This window comes from Staurois parvus, unplaced genomic scaffold, assembly GCF_062004578.1.
Source record: "Staurois parvus isolate SC_StPar_1 unplaced genomic scaffold, SC_StPar_1.0 ptg000151l, whole genome shotgun sequence".
Taxonomy (NCBI): Eukaryota; Metazoa; Chordata; class Amphibia; order Anura; family Ranidae; genus Staurois; species Staurois parvus.
In genome coordinates, this window is record NW_028317947.1 from 8,114,347 (window position 1) to 8,131,240 (window position 16,894).

Consider the following 16,894-nt stretch of genomic DNA (forward strand, 5'->3'; position numbering starts at 1 on the left):
GGGGTTTATTTACTAAAGCTGGAGAGTCCAAAATCAGACTCCCTTCTGCATAGAAACCAATCAGCTTCCAGGTTTCATTGCCAAAGCTTCATTGAACAAGCTGAGGTTAGAAGCTGATTGGTTTCTATGCAGAAGGGAGTCTGATTTTGGACTCTCCAGCTTTAGTAAATAAACCCCCATGAGTTCTGGAACACATCAGAAATCGCATCAGTGTGAACCAGGGCTTAATATATATATATATATATATATATATATATATATATATATATATATATATATATATATATATATATATATATATATACATACATCGTGTGTATCTATATATCAAAATCTCGGTTCACACTGCTACTACCTGAAAGTTGTGCGATTTAAAGTGCGACTTTACCAGGCAGCTTGAGTACTACTTTGAATCAACTCTGAAGCAACTTTCATGGAATACCTGGGTAATCTTCCTGTAATGTCGGATCCAAATCACATCACTATAGATGAGCATTAGGACTTCCATTAAAGTCTATGGGCACAAGTCAGATAGAAGTCGCCTTGAAGTAGTACAGGAACCTTTTCTAAAGTCGGACCGACTTCAGTAGTGCTAATTAAGAGAGCTGTCATTGACTAACATGGGATTTCAAATGTCATGCGACTTGAGGTTTCACAAGTCAGATCCCAAGTCACAGCAGTGTGAACCGAGCCTACATTTTTTTTTTTCCAATCTTTCTACATGGGGTGGAGGCTGTCCTATAATGGTTACATGGTTTTGTGTGAAAGGGCACACTGGTATGGGGTCAGGTGATTACCTACAATGCTTAAGCTTGGTCTTCTAAATAACTGACCTAGAACAAGTATAGAAATATGGAATTCTGACTTTGACACACATTCACTGCATGTTTCTTCTGGGTGTGATTCAGAAGTGTTCAAGTCAGAGAAAGCTGAGCAGATAGCATTTTCAGAAAGAGCAACAATAACAGCCTTCATATTTCACCCCAAACACGTGTAGTTGAAGACGCCACTTAGTCAATCTTACCAGTTTTATTGGAATTCTGTTTCTTATTCTTTTTTTTTTATCAAATAAAATGTGACCATTTTATGGTTGATGTAGTCATAAGCTTGTTTACACTTGCAAATCACTTAGAGACATCCTAGTTAAAGGGGATTTGAACTCAGAAAATGAAGATATGTTATAAGGAACACCTAGAAATTTTCAAGCAGAACTGAAGGCATTTTACAAAAAATGTTCCAAAAAATTGTGAGCAGACAGGCTATTTATGACAGACGAGAGATGATGAACTGCTTCCTGCTTGCAGTATTCTGCCAAATGTAGCTTCCTTGGCTGTAGAACAGGGGTGTCAAACTGGCGGCCCTCCAGCTGTTGCGAAACTACAAGTCCCATCATGCCTCTGCCTGTGGGACTCATGCTTGTAACTGTCAGCCTTACAATGCCTTATGGGACTTGTAGTTTGGCAACATCTGGAGGGCCCCCAGTTTGACACCTGTGCTGTAGAAGGAGGGTTTAGTTCAGCTTTCATTTATTAGTTAAGCCCATCTAAATCTGCTAGTGCAAGGCCCCTTTCACCTGGCCATTCTGATTACATCTGTCAGTTTTTAAAGCGAACCTGATCAGGTCTAGAAATCCTTATGGACAGGCAGGTGTAAGTGGACTTGTATCCATTTACACCCATCTACCTCCAGATCCAATCCAGTTCACTGAAGAAAAAAAAGAGTAAGGGATCCATCCTCTCTGGTTTAGGTGAAGAGGATCAGAGCATAGTGGAGCGACAGTGGAGTCTGGTTACCCTGGCTGCCTATAGAGCAGAATGGACTTTGTGTTTGCTCCACAGAACCTGAGCGAACACAGATGTGTCAGTTGCCTGATCTTCTCTGATCAGCAGAGGATCTTTGAGTGGATTGGAACAAAATCCTTTCCCCATATCAAAAAAGCTGCAGTCCAAAGATGTCTGCATTGCTCTTCTATCCAGATTAGTGACAGGAAGTGTGTTCTGGCCAGATCACCAGGTGGAAAAAAAAAGTTTAAAGGAGAAATGTGGGAATATTCACCTGTATTCACCTCTGACACTGGGAACTGAGTGATCACCTGACCGCTGATCACTCATTTTTCAGGCTGCAGAAAGCAGCGACTGTCAGAGCTTTCTGCTCTGCCCCTCCAGTTCTCACTGGAGCATTGGGCAGGATTGGCTGGCTGCTAATACTTCCAATACTGGTTGGGATACTTTCAAATCCTGGAGCAGCTCTGTCAAGTCAACCGACAGTGGGCCTTAGCCCATTGTCAGCTGATTCTGAGTTACAGAAGAGCAAAAGTAGTTGTACTGCTGTGACTCACAAAAGGATGGCTAAAAAAGCTTTGGTCCTACTTTTTTCTTTTTTTTAAAAAAAAAAAAAAAAAAAAAAAGACTAATACAGCCACCACATTTAAGAACTAGTAAGCTGAAATACAGTATACTCCATTATAAATTTTTGGGTTAATAGTTCTTCACACTGATGCGACTTGTCATGCAATTTGACAGTTCCAAATTGCATGACAAGTTGCACCCTATTGTCGACAATGGAACCGTTCAAATCAGTACAACTCCCACTTTGCAATGTCGCACCGGTTTAAAAAAAATATAATGCATAAGAAAAGAACATTTTAAAACAATTGAAACTTTTTATTTTTTTATAAAACATACTATCATCAGTGTCCCTGATCACCACCACCACCAGTTATATGATGATACTCTACTGCACTGGTGACAATATGTAAAAAAACAAAAAACTGTTTTTCTTTATTTTTTCCAGAAAATTGTGACAAAATTACAACTTCAAAAAACTCGCCATGCCTCTTACTGAATATCTTGGAATGTCTGCTTTCCAAAAAGTGCTCATTTGGGCGATTTGTACTGTCCTGGCTTTTTTGGGCCTCAAGAAATGAGACAGGCCGTCAGTACATTAGGATTGATTGATTTTCAGATATATGTATAGTTTTTGGACTCCATAAATTTCCTAAAGACTAAATAATATACACTGACTTGGGTTATTTTCACCAAAGAAATGTAGCAGAATACAGTTAGGCCTAAAGATTATTTATTTGCAAAATTTTAACCGCAACGAAGAAAAATGTGTTTTTTTTTTTTTGTTTTTTTTTAAATTCGGACTTTTAGTTTTATTTATAAAAAACTAAAAACCCAGTGTAATTGAATACTACCAAAGGAAAGCGCTATTTGTGTGAAAATAAATAAAAAAATTTAGTTTTGGCACAGTGTTGCATGACCGCGCAATTGTCATTCAAAGTGTGACCGTGCTGAAAGCTGAAAATTGGCCTGGGCAGGAAAGGGATGGAAGTGCCTGCTTTTGAAGTGGTTAAAGTGTAAAGGCAAAACTTTTTTTCTAGTTTTGAATATCATGAAGAGGAATTGCTGACTGTGCCCTGGGTAGGGAGATTCACACTCTCTCTTTATTTGTCCAGTTTACCAGTATTATCAAAAGTGAAAGTAAAAGAAAATCCCAAATCTTGGGTTGTCCCCAGAATAGGGGGAAGTTTTCCAATGGGGACACTAGAAAGAAACTAGTAATTTTTTCCTAGTACTGCCAATCTATAGATTGGCAGTACTAGGAAAATAATTTATTTCAGTACATTAGTGATTTATTTTTTATTCAGTGCTTATCCCAACTGTTTTTTGTCAGGTTGTATACAAATGCACCTATTTTATTCCATGCTGAATTGTATATGAGTGACTGCCATATTTCAGCCTGTCGCTGTCTGGTTCTAACATTTGTTCTCTGCTTTCAGGCCATGATCCAGATCTTGTGGCTGTGTATTTAAGGTGAGGCTTATAATTTGCCCATTTTGTAATTTATCACTTTATTTGCTCATATCCCTTCCACTTGTTTATATTCTTTTATTTTAAAACATTTGACCTATACTAATCTGATTTGACAGATGTCAAATGTTCTGTCCTTTATTGCAAAAAAAGAATAACAACCCATTCAGTTAAAAATAGAAATGAAAGGCTATGTGTGTGTATATGTGTATATATATATATATATATATATATATATATATATATATATATATATATATATATATATAATAAATGTGAGTGTGTGATCATATACTCTCTATTCTCAGAGAGGGGGGAGAAGAAACAGTAGTATGCTGATCTTCCCAGTGAATGACTATCCAGGGGTAGGGGACGGGGTCGTCGCACAAGTCTGATCATCACGCTGTGCCCTCATACCTAGTGTGGTCAGTTTTTAATTGGAAAGCGGATGGGCTCGCAGGAACACCAGGGATTTCACACAAAGGAAGCAAATAAAAAAAGAACAGGATACTTTTTCATGCAAGTACATGGTACAGCAGGCACATATCAGGAATAGGAAATGTTGGGTTTACCTATTCTTTACATTTTTTTTTTTTTTTTTCTCGCTAAAATAATAAACATACCAATAGTATTGCACAGAGTGGCCCTGAACCTCCTCTTCTGGGGTCCTCCACTAATTCTCTCCGCTCTGCCTCTTCTGCATGTGCCACCATAGGAAGCCGCTCTCTATAGTGGTATATGTGCAGGTGCACTCCCAAGCCCTGCTGTGTGCGTCCAAAGGCACACACAGCGCAGCTTGACCCTGCCCCCCACTCCCTCCTCACAGGATTTTGACAGCAGCAAAAGCCATTGGCCCCCATTGCTGCCTCTGTGTCCTGTGAGGAGAACAGAGACAAGCGCGGCTTCAGGATGGGACTCAGTAAGTATATAGGTAGATGAGGGGGTGATACAAGTATTGGGACATTTTTTTTACCTTTGTGCAGGTAGTGCATTGAGGTATTGCCTTTATACCCACTTTAAGACACAGGAATACTTTATACCTGGGAAGCCATATGTTACTATGATAGTTCTCCTGTAGCCCTAGGTCACATTCACACTGACTTGCGCTAAAATGCATGTACATTTCCATCCATTTTAGTCGTGTTTTAAGGCGTGCTGAGGTCCATTGACCGACATGTTGCATTTTTGTGCAACGCAACATTATGGTGTGACTAGGACACATTGGAAATTGTTTTTTCAGATGTCCTTTCATTGATCTGTGATTTACAGCTACTCTAAAACGCACTGCTGTGAATTGGCCTTAGTGTTTTCTGAAGAGGTTACCCCTTGGATATTTTCTACACTGATTATTATGGACTGTGATGGACCATTTGCGGCCAATTAGATGAATATAGTAGTGTCACTGTTGCGTCATTTTATCTGTTTACAGCTAGTAGCAAAACCTTCTCTTTTGCTTTAGGATCTCTGTGCAGGTCTTAGTTTTTGCCTGTGACCGTTTTGCTGTCTGATAGGTTAGAGATCAGACCGGTTTTGGAGCACAGCTTATTTTTTTTTCGTATGTTTTTGGCAGAGAACCCCCTATCCCGCAATTTTCATCTTTGCTGGTATGTTGCAGTGGATAGTTTTCTGTGTGTGTGTGTGTGTGTGTGTGTGTGTGTGTGTTAGTTATAAGATCATGTGTTGCACAGTGGCTAAATGGTTAGCACTTCCACCTGGCTGTACTAGGGTCGTTGGTTCGAATCCCAACCACGACACCACCTGCCTGGAGTTTGCATGTTCTCCCTGTGCCTGCGTGGGTTTCCTCCGGGTACTCCGGTTTCCTCCCACACTCCAAAGACATGCTGGTAGGTGAATTGGATCCTGTCTAAATTGGCCCTAGTATGTACAGTGGGGAACGAAAGTTTGGGCACCCCAGCTAAAAATTTGTATTAATGTGCATAAAGAAGCCAAGGAAAGATGGAAAAATCTCCAAAGGGCATCAAATTACAGATTAGACATTCTTATAATATGTCAACAAAAGTTAGATTTTATTTCCATCATTTACACTTTCAAAATAACAGAAAACAAAAAAATGGTGTCTGCAAAAGTTTGGGCACCCTGCAGAGTTAATATCTTGTACTGCCCCCTTTGGCAAGTATCACAGCTTGTAAACGCTTTTTGTAGCCAGCCAACAGTCTTTCAATTCTTGTTTGAGGTATCTTTGCCCATTCTTCCTTACAAAAGTCTTCCAGTTCTTTGAGATTTCTGGGCTGTCTGTCACGCATGGCTCTTTTAAGGTCTATCCATAGATTTTCAATTATGTTGAGGTCATGAGATTGTGAAGGCCATGGCAAAACCTTCAGTTTACGCCTCTTGATGTAATCCCCCGTGGATTTCAAGGTGTGTTTAGGATCATTATCCATTTGTAGAAGCCATCCTCTCTTTAACTTCAGCTTTTTCACAGATGGCATCAAGTTACCATCCAAAATTTGCTGAAATTTTATTGAATCCATTTTTCCTTCTACTCGTGAGATGTTCCCTGTGCCACTGGCTGCAACACAACCCCAAAGCATGATTGATCCAACCCCATGCTTAACAGTTGGACAGAGGTTCTTTTCATTCAATTCTGTGCCCCTTCTCCTCCAAATGTACCTTTGCTCATTCCGGCCAAAAAGTTCAATTTTAACCTCATCGGTCCACAGAACTTGTTTCCAAAATGCATCAGGCTTGTCTATATGTTCATTTGCAAAGTTCAAACGATGATTTTTGTGGTGAGGACAGAGAAGAGGTTTTCTTCTGATGACTCTTCCATGAAGACCATATTTGTACAAGTATCTCTTTATAGTGGAATAGTGTACCACAACTCCAGTGTCTGACAGATCTTTCTGGAAGGATCGTGCAGTCAAACGTGGGTTTTGAATTGTTTTTCTCACAATCCTGCGAGCTGTTCTGTCTGATATTTTTCTTGGTCTTCCAGATCTTGCTTTAACTTCCACTGTTCCTGATGACTGCCATTTCTTAATTACATTCCGAACAGAGGATATTGACATCTGAAAACGCTTTGCTATCTTCTTATAGACTTCTCCAGCTTTGTGAGCGTCAACTATTTTCAGTTTCAGTTTTCTAGACAACTGCTTAGAAGAACCCATGGTGCTGATTGTTGGGGCAAGGTCAGATGAGTCTGGGCATTTAAAACCTTTGAGATTGACATCACCTGGTCTTCCCAGACGATGATTGAGAACAATCCATGACACTGGCAGGTCTCAGCTTTGCAAAGGGGGCAGTGCATGCTATAAATTCTGCAGGGTGCCCAAACTTTTGCAGACGCCATTGTTTTGTTTTCTGTTATTTTGAAAGTGTAAATGATGGAAATAAAATCTAACTTTTGTTGACATATTATAAGAATGTCTAATCTGTAATTTGATGCCTTTTGGAGATTTTTCCATCTTTCCTTGGCTTCTTTATGCACATTAATACAAATTTTTAGCTGGGGTGCCCAAACTTTCGATCCCCATTGTATATGTAATCAATGTGAGTTAGGGAGCTTAGACTGTACACCCCTTGAGGGTTAGGGACTGATGTGAATGTACAATATACAAAGCACTGTGTAAATCTACAGCACTATATAAGTACCTGAAATAAATAAATGTGTGGTAGCTTAGTTTGAGATACAGGAATTAACAATACTTTTTTTTTCTTTTTTTTTTTTCTTGATACAGGAATTAAGTGGTTCCCACCCCTTTGTAGGGGCTGGTTCTGGGAGCTTAGAGGGGGAAGCTTTTATCAGCAGAAAAATGCCCATCCCTCCTCCTCCGCCACCTCCTCCGGGGCCTCCCCCTCCCCCAACGTTTTCACAGGTAAGGTTATTTTAAAGGTAATCTATAGTCTTTTTACAATTTGTATGTAAATATGTCTGGTTTAATGTAAATGGCCTTAAAGCCCAACTCCATCTAAAACATTTGCATTTCATTTTAAATTGATCAGGAGAGAGTTAAATCCCCTGACTGTCTGCCTGTGTCACTACTGGGGAAATATTTCTTCCTATCAGCAAATGGAAGATGCTGGCTGAGTTGTATTGTACCCTGACTGCAGGAGCCTAGTACACACGATCAGAAAATTGTACAAAAAGTACCACTTTGGAAGTGATTGTACAATAATCCGATCGTTAGTACACAGCTTTCATCTGAAATTATTCAAAGGCACCAGCACAAAAATTTTACTCGTACAATTTTCATTTAATCAGTAAAATTTTCATCCAAAAATACAACACAAATATTACACATTACATCACTTGAATTTTTATTCTGTCCTACAAGAATTTTCCTAACTTTAGTAACCTCTTCACTTTTGATATGAGACTAGCATGCAAAAAAAAAAAAAATGGACGATCGTTCATCCGATATTCTTATCTTGTGTATGGGGCCTTATGCTCATACATCTGCTGTCTTTGTGATGCGTTAATCAGGGGATGAATTACTGGTATAGTTACTCCGGTCACATTATGTACAGAAAGTGAGGCATGATTTATCAGGAGGTGTTGCCTTCTGCAGATAAGTACTTGGCTCTCCTCCAGTGTCAGTCAATTTCTTTATTTCCACACCTTGCTTCCTGCCTGGTCATGATATCACACGCGTGAGTGCATGAAAAAGTATAAATCAAGTATAGATAAAATTCGTTTTTGGGTGGTTATGTCATGCTGGAACTAGTAGTTCTCACAATTAGTTTGCTGAACTTGAATTATGTTCTTCAGTAAATAGCAGAAAAATAAATAGAAAAAAGTTCAAAGACTCATAAATGCTTTAGAGCAAGCAGCCATATTCTACCTTCTAGTTTAAACTTGTGCTGGGATTATTAAGTCTGTCTGGTTGTTCTGGGCAGCACACACATTTCCAGTATTCATAAACCAGCTAGTGTTTTGTTTTTTTGTTTTTTTTTCTTCTCATTGCTGCTTAGAGAACGGTCTTACACCTCTGATTATTTCACGTTGTACTGATTTTCTGTCCCTAGGCTAATACTGAGCCTCCTAAACTGAATCGTGATGAGCAGCGGGGACGAGGGGCTCTTCTCAATGACATCTGTAAAGGAGCAAAGCTGAAGAAGACCACTGCGGTCAGCGATAGAAGTGCCCCTGTAATAGAAAGTATGTGTGACCCAGGAAGTGTTGACAGTGGGACATTAAGTGACCAAGTCCATCTGTATAAATATTGATGAGAGAACTGACTTTGTTTAAAATTGTATGATAAGCTGTACTGTAAACCTTTTTATGGGACAAGTTTCTACATGCAAGGCGTGAGTTTGTGTGTGTACTACAGTGTAAATACATGTTTTTCTTTATACATGTTTTTCTTTTTCTCATTAATCTACACTCATTATACACACGTGTGTGTGTGTGTGTATACAATATGTATATATATATATTCTGTTTTGAAGGTTTTCTATAACATTTATATTTTGTTTTTATTTTTACTGGGTTTGAAAGTTTTTATGATTTAAAAGGAAAAAAAGCAATCCCCTTGTGGTAGATTTCAAGTGGTCCACTTCTGCCCCACTATTTTTACATAGTCCCACTTTTATCTGTGCATGGCTCTCCATTGGACTCTGAACTCACTTTTCCCACTATAGAGGAAGTCTCCATGGTCGCTTCTACAAAGAAGGGTCAGGATTATAAGGGTGTTTTTAATCTATCAATGGGAAACACATATTTTATATGGTGACTAAGGAGATGACTGTTTTTCAATTTTTGGTGCTCTGTCTAGTATTCTGAAATGGAAATCCTGGCCTTACAGCGGAGCTGCACCCATAAAGGGGATGTTCTGCTTTAAGCCTTTGTCCTTCGCTCCCCATTAAGGATTTGCACCTTTTGGGGAGCGGGTAAGCAAATTTTGACAGGTACACTTCCGCTGCAATTGCCTAGGCCAAGGGTGTCAAACTGGAGGCCCTCCAGCTGTTGTGAAACTACAAGTCCCATTATGCCTCTGCCCTTGGGAGTCATGCTTTTAACTGTCAATCTTGCAATGTCTCATGGGACTTTTAGTTTGGCAATAGCTGGAGGACCGCCAGATTGACAACTGTGGCCTAGGTGATTGGAAGCGGAAGTTGTCCTCCCCCCCTTCCCTCCCTGTAGTCTACTGGGACATGTGACAGGTCCCAGAAGACTACGGGGCCATTCACAAAGCGCAGCGCTTCTCGTGCATGCGTGATGGGCACCCAGCTGTGAAGCCGCAAGCTGTCACAGCCGGGTGCCAACACTGAAGATGCCGGCGCCAGGGAGAGAAGATGGCCGATGAAACCAGCGGTGGTGAAGATACCGCTGGACTGAGGGACAGGTAAGTGACTGTATTTTAAAAGTCAGCAGCTACAGTTTTTGTAGCTGCTGACTTTTATTTATTTATTTATTTTTTTTAAGTGGAACTCCACTTTAAGTACAGCTACCTCTTCAGGTCCAACATGCATATAGTTGGTGGTAGTCTACTGAATTCAATGCTGTTTATATGCATGCAGTCTTTATAGGCTTGTTGAAAAAAAAGGAGGTGAATGTAGACTGTAAATAACACCAACTTCTAATTCTGGACTCCTCATCTGTTTGAAAATCCTGCCTCTAGGAGCTGCATCCAGTCCCTCAGACGTGCATTTCTCCATAGATGTCTGGGGAGCTGATATTTGGAGACAACGCTTCATGTTTTTTATATTCAAGATTCTCAGAGTGATGAATGTTTGTTTTTTATGGTGTTTCCTTAGTTGTAGTAGCACATAACTAACTTTATTTCATTTTGCAGAACCTAAAGGTGCAGGAGGAGGGGGTTCTGGTTTTGGACCCACACCTGGTGGAGCGATGCAGCCCAAAGGAGGCCTCTTCCAAGGGGGAGTACCTAAACTTCGGCCAGTAGGAGCCAAGGATAGTCCTGGTAGGAAGCTTTTTTTTTGTAATAGGTCTGCTGCAAGTTTAAATAAATGGCTGTAAAAAGGCTAAATTAATACTTAATCAGAGGAAAACTACATACAGAAGCATTGCTGCTGTCATTTTTAAAAGCTTCCTGGTCTGTAGCTTGTATAGTTGGTGGTTAGCCCCTACCAAAGGGGATCAGAATGAATTTGACACATTTATGCAAAAATTTGAAAGTCACTGATAAATAATTTTTAAACAGAATTTAAAAACAGATTTTGTCCTGAGAGGACTAAGGAGGTGGCCATTGTTAAGCTTCTCTAAATGTGTTCCAGTGACTCTGACCATGGTATGTTGAGTCACTGATTTGAACAATCATTAAAGTGATTGTAAAGGCAGATTTTTTTTTTTTTTTAATAACAAACCTATCATACTTTACCTGCTGTGTGCAGTGGTTTTGCACAGAGGAGCCTTGATCATCTTCTCAGGTCCCCTGCTGGCACTCCTGATCCCTCCCTCCTGCCAAGTGCCCCCACAGCAAGCAGCTTGCTATGGGGGCTCCCAAGCCACTGCTCTGTGTGTCCATTTACACACAGCCGTGGCTAGACCCTGCCCCCCTGCTCTCTCCTCATTGGCTCTCTGGCTGTGATTGACCGTAGTGGGGACCATAGGCTCCTGCTGCTGTCTCAGCCAATTTAGGAAGGAGAGACCCAAGACACCCGAGGATCTCGTGGACATCGCTGGATTGAGATGGCGCTCAGGTAAGTAATGGGGCTGCTGTGCATAAAGTGGTTGCAAAGGCTCAAGGCTTTTTACCTTCATGCATTCTATGCACGAAGGTAAAAAACCCTCTAAGCCAGAGAAGTCGGGGCAAAGTCAGAACACCTGGTTCACATAGTTCTTCCACGTCAGTGGCTCAAAGTATTGGAACCATTCAGTAAACATGGTAGTAATGCAAATACTGTTTTGAATGGCCTTTTCTTGTCTTCCAAAATATTGTTCTGATTATAATAAAATGTACAATTTATCTTTGTTTCTTAGTAAAATCTTATTGTTGGTGTGTATATCGGTTAATCAGTGATAGTCAACACTTCCATTAATATTAAAGCTTCCAAAGCTGGGAGATGTGTGTAAATACCTTTTTTTCAATCCTCTCCAGTGCGGTTTTGTGATGCAGAAGCTCCAGCCCCCCTTTGTCATGGAGAGGCTGCTGCAGGGAAAAGGAAGAAGTGATAACGTTTGAGCATTGTATGCTGGCAGGTGACATTTCAGCTCCCTGAATTGAGACCCATTGTCAAGTGCTGGGAGATTTGATATTGATGGAAGTGCTGACTATCACTGCTAAAAGGCTTTTAAAAAGCTTTAAGTGGTGCTCATGCTTACTGAGGCTCATTTGCATCTTCTTTAAAGTTGAGTTCCAGGGAAAAAAAAAAAAGTCAGCAGCTACAAAAACTGTAGCTGCTGACTTTTAAAAAAAACAGCCACTTACCTGCCCCTTGATTCTGCGGAGTCCCCCCTCACAGCTAGTTTCACCGGCCACCCTGGCATCTTCAGTGTGTGCAAGTAGTGCTGTGCTTTGTGAATGGTCCTGTAGTCTTCTGAGACCTGTCACTTTTCCCAGAAGACTATGGGGTGGGAGGACAACTTCCGATTGCTTAGGTGATCGCAGCGGAAGTAACATCGGGTACCTGTCAATTTCGGGTACCTTCTCTCCAAACGTGCCAAACCTTAACGGGGAGCGGGGGAACCAGTCCTTGAAGTGTAACTTCCCCTCCTGAGTGGAGCTCCACTTTAAAGTGACAACCAGCATTTCTGTCTGAATCAGTGTTTTAAAGTTCCCATACTAAATTTGAATGATGGTGTACTTGAATCTGAAAACAAGAATTTTATATATTTTAGCTTTAAAGGTTTTTTTTTTTTTGGGGGGGGGGGGGGGTTAACCCGCACCATAAAGCATAGGTAGGAGGGGGAAAGCGGTGTTTATAAGCAAACCTATTTGTAGCTTTTCTTTCCACTTTAAGTAACTTCTCAAGATAGGTTTCTTTTAATACAGCTGGCGGTCTCTGTTTAATGCACCCTTTCAGGCAGGTGCTCAATTTCTTTATTTCTTTTCAGAAGGTCCATCTGGTCGGTCTCCTCTTCAGGGTTCCACAGCACGATCAGCTGCTCCTCGCCCCCCAGTCTCTGGAGGTAGACCGCAAGATGACTCCGACAGTGGCAGCAATCGATCCTCGCCACCAGACGTTGGCCGTGCACATAGACCGTCCCTGCCTGACCTCACGCGACCCCCTAGTACGAGCAGTCCTGGCATGAAGCACAGTTCTTCTGCTCCTCCACCACCTCCTCCAGGTCGCCGACAAACAGGACCTGCTCCTCCTCCTCCACAAGACGCCAAACCATACAATAGGGACAAGCCTTTACCGCCAACCCCAGGACATCGAGCCCCTGCTGCGCCTCCAGTAAAGCCCCCACCCTCTCCTGTCAATATGCGAGCTCCTTCTTCCCAGGGACAGCCTCCTCCACCACCTTATAGGCAGCCGCCTGCTTCTGTCAATGGACCGCCCAGTCCAATAAATGACCAGGCACCAGAACTACCACAGAGGCATAACTCGCTTCATCGAAAACAGGCTCCTCCAGTGCGAAATTTGGCTCCCCCACCTCCTCCTTCAGCCAACCTTTCTCCAGGTGGTAACAGGCCACCACCTCCAAATAGGGATCCTCCAGGGAGAGGACCAGGTAAGAATTTTCAGAAGTTTGTGTTAACATGGAACTAAAGTCCCCATCATGGTGAGTAGGCTCTTGCCGTGGTGTGCAAGTACGCACAGAATTATTTGTACATTATGTCACACTTGGCTCCTATAGCAACCCCTGGAGTGTGGCACCGTCTAGTATATCCCACTTCTGTGCCACTGATCTCTTCTCTGGGTCTTCCCCGAGGTTTGGCATCTCTCATTATCTTGATTAGCATGTGCACATGGATTATTTCATCATGGCACCCATGTCCTGCACGGCTCGAGGAATCAGTAGACAAACATTTATTTCAGAAGAGACAGCCTTCTGTAATTAAAAGCCTACCTATTTGCTTTTTATTTATTTTTTTTCCACTTTTGAATGCTAGTTCTCTTTAAGAATTTAAAAATCCTATATCTGTATTTAGTTTGAAATTCGGTAAAGAATGATGATGGCCATATTTTCCTATTAAATATGCAGGCATTGCTTCTAAGTAATGTTGTACAATGTACCTCTCTGTCATTGCAAGTGTGTGGGATGAAAACACAAAGGAAGCTGTTCAGAGATTTTAACTATGTGCCTGATGTACAACTGAGGACCAGTTCACACTACAAAAATGCATTCCGGATGCGTATTTGCTTATAGTTCACACCACTCGCCGTTCCGTTGCAGTAGTCTATGTTCCAGAACAGTTATGTGCAGAAAAAATGCAGCATGTCCTTTTTTTTTTTTTTTTTTTTTTTTTCCCTGCACCTGGAACTGACTGCACTGGTGAGAACTAGGGCCATTGGAAAACACTGTGCAATCATTTTTGATTCAGAAAAAAAAAACGCACTGGACTCCATCCAGTGTGAACTGGCCCTAAAATTTGTTTGTAATTCAGTATTGAAAATATAATGCAGTAAGGAGGTTAACGTTTGATCATATTGTGTTCCATTAATATTACAGTAATCAGAATGTGTACTTTTAAAGGATAAGTTCACCTTTGTAAAAAAAAAAAAAAAAACTAAATTAAATGCACATCTTTTTGCAGCACTCCTCCAGACTGTCTATGTAAGTGGTCTGCTCGTACCGCGCATGGGCAGGCAGTTACACATTGACAGGAAGCTTAATGAGCTACCTAGAGCACTCATCAGCGCCCTGGTAGTTAATTGAGAACAACAAGCTGACAGCTGCCCAAGGCTTTTTTTTTTTTTCATACTTGTGACAAAGAGCTCAGAGAAGATCCCTGGCTCGCTGTCACTGGAGGTGGCAGGTTGGGGAGCAGTTGCAACATTGAGGACATGTTACATGTTCCACCCTGAAAACGGGTGGAACATGTAACCTGTTCCCAAAGGTGAACTTATCCTTTAAATTGGATATTGCAACCAACCCTCTATTAATACAGATTTTCTTGCTATTTAGTCTCTCTTGTAAAAGTTATTTGGTGTTTGTTGCAGTGTTATGACCTGGGCTTGGGGATCATTTACAAGCATTTAATTTCCTGCGGTTCCTTTACCTACTTAAATGGGACCGATCATCAAATGTATATGCATGGGTATATATTGCCTTGAGCATACAGGCTTGTCTAAGAGCAGTGTGTACAACATGGGCTCAGAAACTTTTCTGTTCTAGCAGCTTTTTAAAGCACTCATTAGCCACAGTTTGTGGATATTAAACACAGATATAAATGCTGACTGTCACTTTTAACAAGTTTCTAGCAGACTTTTGGGGATCTTTCTTACAGCTTGAAACCTGGTGAAAGACTGCTGGATTCAACCAACGGCTTCTTTTAGCCCTGGTTCACACTGATGCTGTGCGGAATTTGCAGCGTTTTCAGTGTGAATTCAGCACCGCATCACAATTGCACCTTGTTCATAGGAACCGAAGTGGGTGTGTATGTTAAGTTAACACCCCGACATCGGTCCGCAAAAAGCGGTGCGATGTGCAGAATCGGATCGCATAGGTGTGAATACCCATGCAATCTGATTCTAGTGCAGACCAAAAAAGGGTCCTGCACGTTTTTGGTGCCGTGACGAATAGAGCCATACAAAATGTATGGCTCCAATCGCACCACACACAAATCGCATGTGATTTGTACAGGAATGCAGTGCGGTTCCAGTACAGATCATATGGGATTTACCGCACCCATGAACCTAGGCTTAAGTAATAGCCAGGCCTTCTATTACGATCTGTGTTTAATATCCCTAAATCATACCTAGCGTGTGCATTACAATGAGTAAGGAGGCATTATGTCACCTCCTCATTGCCTTAATAAACCCTGTAAATGCTACACTACTGTACCGCAGTTGCGTGCATGTCATGCAGTTGCAGCGCGGCTCCATTGATTTGCATTGATTGCATAGTAGTGCCTGCTGAATGCAATATTCTGTATAGTTTCTGCCATGGCTGCGACGTGTACAGCCCCAAGTGGCTGCATGCTCATGTTCATGGGGGAGGTAAAGCTACGGCAAATCCGCCAGGTTATAGTGCTCCCCTAGCCGCACATGTGAACAAAGCCTAAAAGCTGTCTGTACACACTGCTTTTGTACCAGCTGTAGCCCAACTATACAAGACCTCATTCAGATACAACTTGTCAAAGTACTTCCATAGTCAGTGTCTTAATCTTCCTTCTCTTCAGAAGGCTGTTATGTTTGCTCAGGCATCATTCAGGAGCATCAACTACCTCCTGGATCATGAATGTCTGTCATGTGAATCACGGTGCTCTTTGTGTTGCTGCCACAAAATTTGTACACATTTTGGTTTTGCAGAGATCAGCCTCATGCAGCTGTAGTCTCTCGCCTTCTGACTGATAACCTCATTCTTCCAAGATGTTTCCTTTAGTCACAGTTACCTAGCTGAAGCTTAATTGCAATCATGGATTTTTTTTAATATTAAATGGTATTGCTGGCTATTATAGCAAATCTGAATGACAGTGTTACTGAAAGATCAACTTAAATCTTAAAAATTATTTTGCAGCTCCTCCTCCGCCGCCACCTGTAGTTCGAAATGGTGGTCGTGATCCTCCCCCTCCTCCTCCTCCCTATAGAATGCATGGTGGAAGCGAAGTCACTCAGAATCGAGTCAAGCCTCCCCCACCTCCCTCTCGAACACCATCTGCACCTCCTCCACCGCCTCCTCCTGTGAGGAATGGACACCGTGACTCAATATCTGTTGGCAGGTCATTTGCTGGTAAGTGTGTTGTTTACTTTGTGCATGGTATTATCACAGTGTACATTAACACACACAATTAAATGAGATTCAGTGGCATCACGGTGCACCTGGCCACCAACCATAACACACAGTTCTGGGCTTTCTCGGCATTGTGGTGTGCGGCCTTGTCAAAAAAGCTGCAGGTCTAGTAAAACTGTTTTGCTGCAGCTCATTTATAGTGAATTTGAATGTCTTACTGCAACGCATAATAACACATGCAGCAAAACTACGAAGCAATCTGAATGGGCCCTGAGCCCTGGTTCACATATATGTGGCCATGTGGGCTGCGCTTTGC

General features: G+C 41.5%; 1 protein-coding gene across 2 annotated transcripts in view; it reads left to right on the forward strand.

Annotated features, from left to right (window-relative positions):
• WIPF2 (WAS/WASL interacting protein family member 2) overlaps positions 1–16,894 on the forward strand; it is a 49,430-nt gene that overhangs the window by 19,253 nt on the left and 13,283 nt on the right. Inside the window, exons 2-7 of one of the 2 annotated variants that reach the window (XM_089674387.1) lie at positions 3,785–3,818; positions 7,514–7,651; positions 8,802–8,934; positions 10,571–10,699; positions 12,793–13,413; positions 16,366–16,578. In XM_089674387.1, coding sequence (XP_089530513.1) covers positions 7,589–7,651; positions 8,802–8,934; positions 10,571–10,699; positions 12,793–13,413; positions 16,366–16,578 — 1,159 coding nt within the window. In that variant the 5' untranslated portion in view covers positions 3,785–3,818; positions 7,514–7,588. The remainder of the gene's footprint in view (positions 1–3,784; positions 3,819–7,513; positions 7,652–8,801; positions 8,935–10,570; positions 10,700–12,792; positions 13,414–16,365; positions 16,579–16,894) is intronic. The other variant, XM_089674388.1, reaches the window with a different exon arrangement.